Below are 10,277 nucleotides of genomic sequence, written 5' to 3' on the forward strand. Positions count from 1 at the left end.
CACGTGCTCACCATCGTTTCCCAAGCTTAGCTCCAAAACTCCGAGCTCTGCCACCTCCAATCTCCCCTTCTGCGCTGGAACCTCTCAGCCCACTGGGAAGTCCTTACCCGTGTCAGAGCACAATCCTTTCAGCTTCAGTTGGAGTTCCGGCGCCACCTAAGGCAACAGCTGTCAGGAGAAACCGACCAGGGCGAGGACAGTCACGTGCTCACAGTTCCCCTCCCTCGTCCCAGCTCGGGAGTGACGGGGCTGCTCCAGGTGTGAGCCTGCAGGTCCCCTCCCCCTGCAGCCCAGGCCAGCCCGGCGGGGCGGTGCTGCGGGCAGGGGCAGGGCGGTACAAAAGGCGGTCCCGCCCCGCACTCCTCCCTTGACTTTCGAGTGTCCCGTGGTGGCAGGAACCTGGAGGTGGAGGCGCGTGGGGAAGCCTGAGCACAGCCGTCACCAGGTAGGGACTCTCTCTCACGTAGAGGGGAGGTATTCAGAAGGAAGGAACAGAGAGGAGGGGGCAGGCGGAGGGAGCAGGGAGGGCTGGCAGAGAGGGAGAATGGAGGGGGGCAGAGGGACACAGAGGAACACAAGCCAGGGGGACCCCTGTCAGGAATGGAGGTTGAAAGAGGGGCAGAGGGACCCAGATGGGAGAGCAGACCGCAGTCCGGGCTACAGGTGCTGGGGTGTGTTGAGCCCGGCACCAAGATCACCACAGTCCCCACCTCCTGTCCTTGAAGGTCCCCAGGCAGGTCAGGGAGGGGCTCCGTTTCTCCCTCAATCCCCTTCCTGCCTGGGGACGCAGGAATCAGGGTCCTGGAACTTGCTGAACCCCCGCTGAATCCCCTTGGATTCACAGCCCCAGGAAGCTGGGAGATCAGTGCCCCGGGTGACAGGGAAGGTCTGCTGCCCACCACCTCTGACCCCCGACATCTGCGCTTCCTGGGCCCAGGAGGCACCATGTGGCGATGTCCACTGCGGCTGCTGCTGCTGCTGCTGCTGCTGCTGGCTGTCGAGTTGGCCCTGGGTGCCCGGCGGGGTCGTGGGCGCCGCGAGCTAGCTCCAGGCCTGCACCTGCGGGGCATCCGGGATGCGGGCGGTCGGTACTGCCAGGAGCAGGACCTGTGCTGCCGTGGCCGTGCCGACGACTGCGCCCTGCCCTACTTGGGTGCTACCTGTTACTGTGACCTCTTCTGCAACCGCACCGTCTCCGACTGCTGCCCTGACTTCTGGGACTTCTGCCTCGGCGTGCCACCCCCCTTTCCCCCCATCCAAGGTGGGCACCAGATGGCCAGGAGGGTGGTTGCTTTGCCAGCCCCAGACTCAGCAGGGCTCAGGAGCAAGGTGGAGGCACTGACATTTCCAGGGGAGGCTTTGTAGAATCTGGGAGAGACCTCGCCCCACTGTCTGCCTATGCCTCTGAGAAGTCCCGCTCTGGTCTAACTTGAATCCCTCCAGCGAGACTGGAAAAGAGAAGATCCTTGGTCAGTGGGATTCCCAGCTCGCCCAGGAGAAAGACAGTCTGCTGCCCTTTCTCCCAGTCCTGTCTCCTTGCCAGACAGGGAAGGTGCCGGCCCCGCCCGCTGACTCACCCCGCAGGCCGATAAGCCCTCAGGGGGGTTAGTTGGGCTCATCCAAGCCATTCCTCTGCCTTTGCTCAGGATTCTCTTTCCGGAGGTGGCTGGTCACACCTGGGAGGTGGGTGCGAATCTGTTCCTGCTTTCAGCCTGCGTCACCATCCTTTCCCCTGCCCTTGTGTCTGTCCCACAGAGGAATCATTTGAATCCCTTCCCCCAGTTCTGAGGGCCTGTGGGTGAGAGATGGAAGACCGGGGTTGTCATCCCAAAGTGCTGTGTTATCTTAGGGGAGTCCTTTGCCTTCTCTGAGCCCTGGCTTCCCCATGCCCCTCCCACTCCCCCATCTCCAAGTTTCAAGTCATTTAAAGGGCAAAGGATCCGAGGAATGTTGTGGCTGGCGTCCAAGGGAAGCAAAGAGGGTCCGAGCTAGGGTCACTGCAGAACTTCCCAGGTAGCTGTTGGTATGTGTGTGACCCTGCAGGAGAGGTCTTCGGAAGTTATAGTTTGACCTTAGCTTCAGTGAGGGCTGGGCCATGCGTGCTTGTGCATATGTGTGTGTGTGTGTGCGCGCGCGCGTGTGTGTGTGTGTGTGTTCGGGAGGATTCGGGATACCTGACTTCTGAGGACCTGGCCCTCTCAGCCCGTCATCTCTGGTCTTTGTTCCACTTCTATTCTCCTCTTCCCTCCTCCCAGGATGTACACACGGGAGTCGCATCTATCCAGTCCTGGGAACCTACTGGGACAACTGTAACCGTTGGTGAGTGTTTGGGGGGCTTGGAGGGAACCTTGCCTTGTGGACCCTGTGGCCCCCCAGATTTGGTTCCAGTTCTTTCCTCGTCGCTTACTTGCAGAGCCTCAGTTTCCTTATCTGTAACATGGGGATTTTTACCCTGACCTTGTCAGCTTAGCACTGACTGTTGTTTAGAAAACACTAACAGCATTCCCCAGGAGTAGGCAGCCACGGATGCCTGGCCCCGGATATGGCTCCTGAGCTGGGAGCCGTCCCCTGTCCCTCCTGGCTCGGGCTGGGCTACTATCCCTCCCAACCTTTCTCCGTGTCATGGGAGAATCTAGAAGAGGGGGCGCCAGGAAGGAAACCTCTGACTGCAGCATCCGCCGCCCTGGACAGGATGAGGGTCAGGGATGACTGAGCTGGAGGCCAGCCAAACTGGAGCAGGGCCTTCCCAGGAATGTGGTCCCTTTCCCTCTCCTTCCCCTCCCTACCATTCCACCTGGAGGATGAAGGGTCAGGGGTGCCCCCCCACTCTAGTCTGGGTCCTGAGATGGGAAGTGGAGAGGGGTTGGATAGGAGGCCTTGAGTGCCTGATTGAAATAATGGGGACCCCGTGGCTTTGAGGAGGTGGCCCTGCACCCACTCCACCCCATGCCCTCTTTGCCTGGGACTGGGAGGCCCCAGAGAGGAGGAAATTTTTGGAATGCATTACACATAAGCTGTTTCCATTGCCTCACCCATATGAGGGGTGCTGGGTCACAGGGAGAATGGGGACTCGTGAGGTTCTGCTGAGAGAATGCATGTGCATGTGTAAGTGGGGTGAGCGTGTGTGAATCATACACGCGTGTTCAGAAAGACTGAGCACGCCTGCATGATCCTGCCGCTCCTGATAGGATGCCTCTGGGCATTGATGGGTTAACCTCTTTCCCACTCCTGTCCCTGGGGCCTGGCCACTCTGGGCCCCTCTGGAATGCTGGGACCTCTGCCACCAGCCCAGTCTAGACCTGCTTGGGCAGCCCTGGGGGCAAAGGGGGAGGTGGCAGGAAAGGAGTGACCAGCCCACTGCCCGCACTGGGTGGCCGGGTTCCCTGCGCCTTGACACCTGAGTGAGGGTGTGGGGCAATGCCTATGGGCCGTCCAGGCTGTGTGAGACCTCGAGGAATGCTTCGAGAGTCAGAGAAGGAAGGGGAAGGGGAGGAGAGCCTCCCCTCCCACGCAGCCTCCTCCAGCCCTCCTCCAGCCTTCCTCCAGCCCTCCCCGAAAGTGCCCCGCCCACTCCGGGGACTGAAGAGCTCAGCCATACTGGGTTCGTTCCCCTTGAGGCTCCTTAAAAGGCAACAGGGGAAGCAGGCAGTTTAGCAGAGTTATGAGCTTGTAAAAGCATCAAAGTCACAGAATTCCCTGTTCGTCGATTAAAGACCTACTATGTGCCAGACACTGCACTGGGGCAGATGGTCCTTGTCCTTGCAGTGGAGCTCTGGTCTAATGATGAAAGAGCCCCCACACAGAGGAACAGCTTACAACCCATGACAAGTGTGACAGGGAAAGGGAATAATGGGGGACCCTGGTTTAGAATGCAGTGGCGGCAAGGTAAGGCCTCTCGGGAAGGGAGATGGTTACGCTGATAGCCGAGAGGTGGGCAGACAAGGAGGGAACAGGGGAGAGCAGCTCATGGGAAGGCTGGGAGGTGGGACAGATCTCACTGCAGCTGGAGCTGTGACGTGGGGACAGAAGCCCCGAGGAGGTGCAGACCACGTCGTCTGTGGGTCTCATAAGCCATGCCGGAGCCACTCAGAGACACACGATCTGATAGATGTCATTGCGAGATCTCTCTGGGGAGGGACTGCAGGGTACACAGCGGATGGCAGTGAGGCAGGGAGCCTGGGTAGGAAGCCATTGCCACAGTCCAGGTGACAGGTGATGAGGGACTGGAGGAGGGTGGTGGCAGTGGAGGCCCGTGGGTCCAGAACCTTCCATGATGCACTGTCCCAGGATCTACTTATGGCGGCGCAGGAGCTAGGGGTACAGCACACGCCTCGAGTTCTGGTTTGAACCCCCGGGTGGCTAAGGTGCCCTGTCCTGAATTGAGGATGTTAGGGGAGGAGCAGCTTTGAGGGAAGGCAGTCTGGGCCATTGTAAGTTTGAGATACACCTAGAGGAGATATGAGGAGGCCCTGAGGGCAGGAGCCTGAAACTCAAGAGATTGGGAGCCTGGGGCTTCCCAGAACGGGAACCCTAATAGCAGATAACGATTCTTGAGCACCCAAGAAGGGCCAGGCCCTGGCTAATGGCTTTACCGGCTTCACAAAAAGCCTGCCATTCAATCCCTGGAAGGGGGGATGATTCCTGTCCTCATTTTTTTTTTGTAAGATTTTATTTATTTATTTGACAGACAGAGATCACAAGGAGGCAGAGAGGCAGACAGAGAGAGAGAGGAGGAAGCAGGCTCCCTGCTGAGCAGAGAGCCCGATATGGGGTTGGGGGGAGCTGGATCCCAGGACCCTAGGATTATGACCTGAGCCAAAGGCAGAGGCTTAACCCACTGAGCCACCAAGGTGCCCCATCCTGTCCTCGTTTTACAAACAAGAACTTCAAGGGGAGAGTCTGAATAAGTTCCCTGAGGTCACATGACTTGTCAGTGAGGGCTTATCAACGAGGGTCTCCTCAGCGAGGGTCGGAGCCCAGGACTTGAATTTCAGGACCCCTGCTCTTAGTCCCCTCACGACCCTGCTTCAGTCACTCATGTATCCAACAAATATTTCGTGGGTGCCTGCTGTGGGCTGGGTTTAGTTTTCTAGGCACCAAAGTTACCAAACAAACCCTGCGGCCAGGACCTTAGTGTCTATGAGGAAGCAGGTATAAGGAGCGTGGATAGCCAAATACATAGTCTGTCAGGTAGCCATGACACGCTAAGGAGAAAATGAAACAGGAAAGCAGGAGAGGAAGGCAACCAAAGCAGATGTCCCTGAGAAGGTGACTTCTGAATGTAGACTTGAACGAAGTGAGAGGGAGCCTCGGGAATGTGGAGAGAAAGGCAGCTCAAAGGCCCTGGGGCCAGAGCACAGCTGTGGCGAACAGTCAGGGGAGCAGCCTGGCTGGGGTGTCAGGAGCCAAGACTTAGAGGAGGGGGTCAATGAGGGGACAGGAGGACAGATCGTGCAGGGACTGTCTTGTGAGCATGGCAGGGAATTTTGGCTCTTAGTCTGTGATGGGAAGCCAAAGGAGGGACTTGGGCCGGGGGATGGCGTGATAGGACTTGGGTTGAACAGGGTCACCCGGCAGCTGTGTTAAAAATATTCTGCCGTGGGGGTGTAGGGCAGAAGCGGGGAGAACAATGGGGAAGCGGCAGCAGAATCCAGGGCAAAGGTGACTGGCCCATGATGGCTGCATGAGGGATGAGACGTGGTTTGGATTCCGAATGTGTTTTTAAGGCAAAGCCAACAGGATTTGCCAATGAAGCCAATCAGCATGTGGGGGAAGGAGTCAAGCAAGGGTGACTCCCCAGCTCTTGGCCTGAGGTTCAGGAAGGACTGTAGGGAGAGCAGGCATGGGAGTAGGGGATCAGAAATTGGGTCCAGGATGTGCTGTTAGCCCTCCCAGTGGTGATATTGTGTAGCAGCAAGATTCTTGGATCTGGAGAGATCTGAGCCACGGATACAAACTTGAGAACTGTGAACTTGCAGTTGACATTGAAAGCCATCAGGCTGAACGGGATCAGCTAGGGGTTCTTCCATAATCGCTAGCACAGAATCTCAAGTCATGGTGACTTCTGAGGCCCCCTCCCTCCCGAGGATGCCCAGCCCCCCCTCACCTCTTCCTTCCCTCCTGCTCTTTTAGCACCTGCCAGGAGCAAGGGCGGTGGGAGTGTGACCAGGAGCCATGCCTGGTGGACCAAGACATGATCAACGCCATCAACCAGGGCAACTACGGGTAAGAGGCCCCGGAAAAGTCCCCACTGGGCACAGACAAATATACCTTCCCGCGAGATGCCTGTGCTGTCAGGCACACCCACACTCAGATCTCATGCATGTGGACACTTGGCCAGTCTGTGTCTCTCCCACCTACATGCACGGACATCCAGAAGCCCTAGTCATGGCAGGTCTGTGACTTCCATCCCTCCTCTTTCAGATGGCGGGCTGGGAACCACAGTGCCTTCTGGGGCATGACCCTAGATGAAGGCATTCGCTACCGCCTGGGTACCATGCGCCCTTCTTCTTCTGTCACCAATATGAATGAGATTCACGTAAGTCCATCCTTGCCCACAATCCTGCCATCTCCCCATCGCTTGGGACCCCAGGAATCCTGGTACGCTGCGTCCTACTCCTCTAGGGGCCTGGGACTAACCCCCTCCAATAGGCTGTGTGTTCCTGAACAAATCACTCACCCTCTCTGGGTCTTAAGTTCTTGCCCATAACAAGAAGTATGGTGCGAGAAGAACTAATGCTCAGATTCTGAGTTTTGTGGTCCCAGCACGAGCCCCTTGGTGGCCTCCCCAGCCTGGGAAAAATGCTATTCCTTCCAGTACAGCTGGGTCAGACCCCATGGGGCCAGGAGGTCACCTTGGTATTTTGGGAAGAGAAGGACAGATAGTCCTCTGGCTAGAGAGCCAGAATTCTCGGAAACAAATACTGACTCTGTGGAATGAGGGAGGAGGGGGCTTCTCCCTTCCTACCAGTGGAATCCTCTGTGGGGAGAAGGGGAAACCAGACCTGGAACAGTCAAAGGGTAAGGAAGGGGAACTTGCGCAGGTCAGGGCTGGGGCACAGGCTGCAGGGTCTGTGCCTCCATGGCGGGCAGCGTGGTGGGCAGGGAGGAGGCCGGCCGTCCTTGGCCAGACCACCCCTCCCCGCAGAGGGACTTGGGCTCAAGGCTAGGATGACCAGACCCTGCCCCTGCCCTCATTCCCCTGGGCTTCTGCTATTTTCTGCCTCCTGCTATTTGCCTTGGCCGCCTGCCCGGTCACAGGACCTTATTCCTTCTTCCCTCCCCTGCCCTTTAGGGCCTGAAGCCCAAGGTCCTGGTAGGAAGAAGGAAGTGTCAGATCAGAAGGCACAGAGGAAGAACGAGGCAGGGGTTAACAATGGAGAGCGGGTGACCTGGGCCTGGCTGCTTCCCTGCTGGCCTCATCTGTACAATGGGACTAGTCACCCCCACCTGACATGGGGGAGGCACTAAATGGTGCTTGGCTCCTCCCTGCGTGGAGCTTGCTGGAATCCCTCAGCAGCAGGGTACTCAAGAACAAACCACAGAAGGCCCTCAGTGGCCCTTCGAAGCAATGGGCCCTGAGGGGTGGGCCGGGTTAGGTGCAGGAGGCAGATGGAGTGACTCTTGCTTTGCAGACAGTGCTGCGCCCTGGGGAGGTGCTGCCCACAGCCTTCGAGGCCTCTGAGAAGTGGCCCAACCTGATCCATGAGCCTCTGGACCAGGGCAACTGTGCGGGCTCCTGGGCCTTCTCCACGGCAGGTATGGCCAAGGGCAGAGACCAGCGTGGCGGGAAAGGACGGCCAAGGCCAGGGCCCCCTGACGTCCCCTCTGCCTCCCCCCACCAGCCGTGGCGTCCGATCGCGTCTCAATCCACTCTCTGGGGCATATGACACCTGTCCTGTCGCCCCAGAACCTGCTGTCTTGTGACACCCACAACCAGCGGGGCTGCCGCGGGGGGCGTCTCGATGGCGCCTGGTGGTTCCTGCGACGCCGAGGGTGAGCAGCAGAGAGGGTGGGCAGGGAAGGGGACGTGTGGCTGGGGCCTCAAGAGGGCAACCTGCAGGATGGGCCAGGGCTGTGCTCATCAGGCTCACCGCCATTGCTCCCTCCTGCTTCTCCTCCAGGGTCGTGTCTGACCACTGCTACCCATTCGTGGGCCGTGAGCAGGACGATGCTGGCCCGGCACCCCGCTGTATGATGCATAGCCGGGCCATGGGTCGGGGCAAGCGCCAGGCCACTGCCCGGTGCCCCAGTAGCCATGCCCACGCCAATGACATTTACCAGGTCACTCCGGCTTACCGCCTCGGCTCCAACGTAAGTTTGTGCTTGGTTGAGGGGGCAGAGGCGGGGGAGCTGGAAGGTTGGCCAGAGGCTAGAGACTCACCCTGATGGAGACTCTCCTCCCCACTCCCAACCCTCCAGGAGAAGGAGATCATGAAGGAGCTGATGGAGAATGGCCCTGTCCAAGGTAAATGTCCTTCATCCTGCCCCCTGGTTCCAAAAGCTTGTGTCTGCTTGAGACTGGGCACACCCAACAGCACAAGTGGTCTGCATTGTACTGGGCAGGGCAGCAAATCCACTGGGGCTGGGAGTCAGGGGAACCCAGTCCCCTCTCCCCAGGCAGCACCCTGTGGGGGCCACTTAGGGTCTTGGTATAGGTCTGGGTGTGCATCTCCAGACCTGTGCTGATGGGCTGAGCTGGCCCTACTCTGACCCTGGCCCACAGCTCTCATGGAGGTGCACGAGGACTTCTTTCTGTACCAGAGTGGCATCTACAGCCACACCCCAGTGAGGCTTGGGAGACCTGAGCGGTACCGCCGGCATGGAACCCACTCAGTCAAGATCACAGGGTGAGGGGCTCAGGGGAGCAGAAGAGGATGGGGGAGCAGGGCTTGCACTAGGAGCTCTGAGCTGGCCTTGAATCCCTATCATCTCTCTCTGGGAAGCCCCATTTCAAAGAGGAGGAAACCAAGACATAAAAGGAGGGGCTTGCCAGTGGTCACATGGAGAGGTGGGGGCCTTTAAAGGTTTTCTAGGAACTGTTCCTTCCTTACACACTGGGGTAAAATAACTCCCTTGAAAGACAAACACAGATCCCAGGGGTGGCTCAGCCTCTCCCCATCATAGCACCAACAACATCATAGCACAGCCTCTCCCCATCAGAGCACCCCAACTCTGCCTGCCCCACTGATTTCTGTTCATCTGATGAAATGTCCTTTGCAGTGGGAGTGTGGGGCCTCCAAAGTACCCATCTTCTTGGAGTCCCTTCCTCCTGGTTCCCGGCTCCCACCCATCCCTGGATCTCCAAGCAAGGGAGGGAGGGAAGGCAGATGTGCGAGGTCCCAGAGAACTGGTCCCCAGGATGCCGCCCCTGCAGCGGGGCCCAAGTTCTCCCCCTTTCTGCTCACCCCCTTCAGTTATCCTTTCAGTGCCCTCCCCCACATGGGTGTGAGTACGCAGACTTCCAGAGGTGGAGACTGAGGGAGGTAGAGAGAGGGGTCTGGAAGGGACCCCTGGGGTTCCAGCCCCTGAAAGCAGGTGGAATCAGCTCCTTTCTCCCTCCGTGGGCTCTACCCCCCCCCCCGCCCCCGCCAGGTGGGGAGAGGAGACGCTGCCCGATGGAAGGACGCTGAAATACTGGGTGAGTCCCTGCGCTGGGTGCCCTGCGACCGCGGCCTCCCTCCCCCTCCCCCCACCCCACGGCCCCCCTCACTGCCCCTCCTCATTCCCAGACGGCGGCCAACTCGTGGGGCCCAGCCTGGGGCGAGAGGGGCCACTTTCGCATCGTGCGCGGCGCCAACGAGTGCGACATCGAGAGCTTCGTGCTGGGCGTCTGGGGCCGTGTGGGCATGGAGGACATGGGGCACCGCTGAGGCCCTGGCACGGAGCCCGGCCAGCCGGCGGAAGAGCCCCTGGGGGGCAGCACCGCTCCGCTCCGCCCCGCGGCTCCCGACGAGGCCACAGGGCGCAGGCGGGCGCCTGGGGTCTAATCCCCGCGCGAGGGGCGGTTCCGCTGATGCAGCGCCCGGCCTGGGAGCCGAGAGCAGGCGAGGCTGGTGGAGCCCCCAGACCTCCCAGTGGTGACTGTGCAGGGCCTGGCCCCGGAGGAGCGGGCCTGCAGATCCCAGGCCGCGGCATCCCCGCTTAAGACCACTGAAGCCAGGACACCCCCAAGTCTCCAGCCCCACCACCCTATCCCACCCCACCCCTGTACTTCTATTCTCCAAAGATATTTATTTTTCTTTTCACTGTTTTAAAAATAAAAAGAGTACTGATCA

The 10,277-nt window shown here is 59.2% G+C and overlaps 1 protein-coding gene across 1 annotated transcript; it reads left to right on the top strand.

Annotated features, from left to right (window-relative positions):
• Positions 1-376: 376 nt before the first annotated feature.
• On the top strand, positions 377-10,277 carry TINAGL1 (tubulointerstitial nephritis antigen like 1). The gene is made up of 12 exons (XM_032864016.1): positions 377-445; positions 938-1,261; positions 2,256-2,319; positions 6,133-6,225; positions 6,424-6,538; positions 7,635-7,758; positions 7,845-7,995; positions 8,124-8,313; positions 8,422-8,467; positions 8,726-8,849; positions 9,595-9,640; positions 9,732-10,277. The coding sequence occupies exons 2-12, from the start codon at positions 946-948 to the stop codon at positions 9,870-9,872; spliced, it is 1,410 nt and encodes a 469-aa protein (XP_032719907.1). The 5' UTR covers positions 377-445; positions 938-945; the 3' UTR covers positions 9,873-10,277.

This window comes from Lontra canadensis, unplaced genomic scaffold (assembly GCF_010015895.1).
Source record: "Lontra canadensis isolate GAN:19392208 unplaced genomic scaffold, GSC_riverotter_1.0 scaffold25, whole genome shotgun sequence".
In the NCBI taxonomy this organism is placed as follows: domain Eukaryota; kingdom Metazoa; phylum Chordata; class Mammalia; order Carnivora; family Mustelidae; genus Lontra; species Lontra canadensis.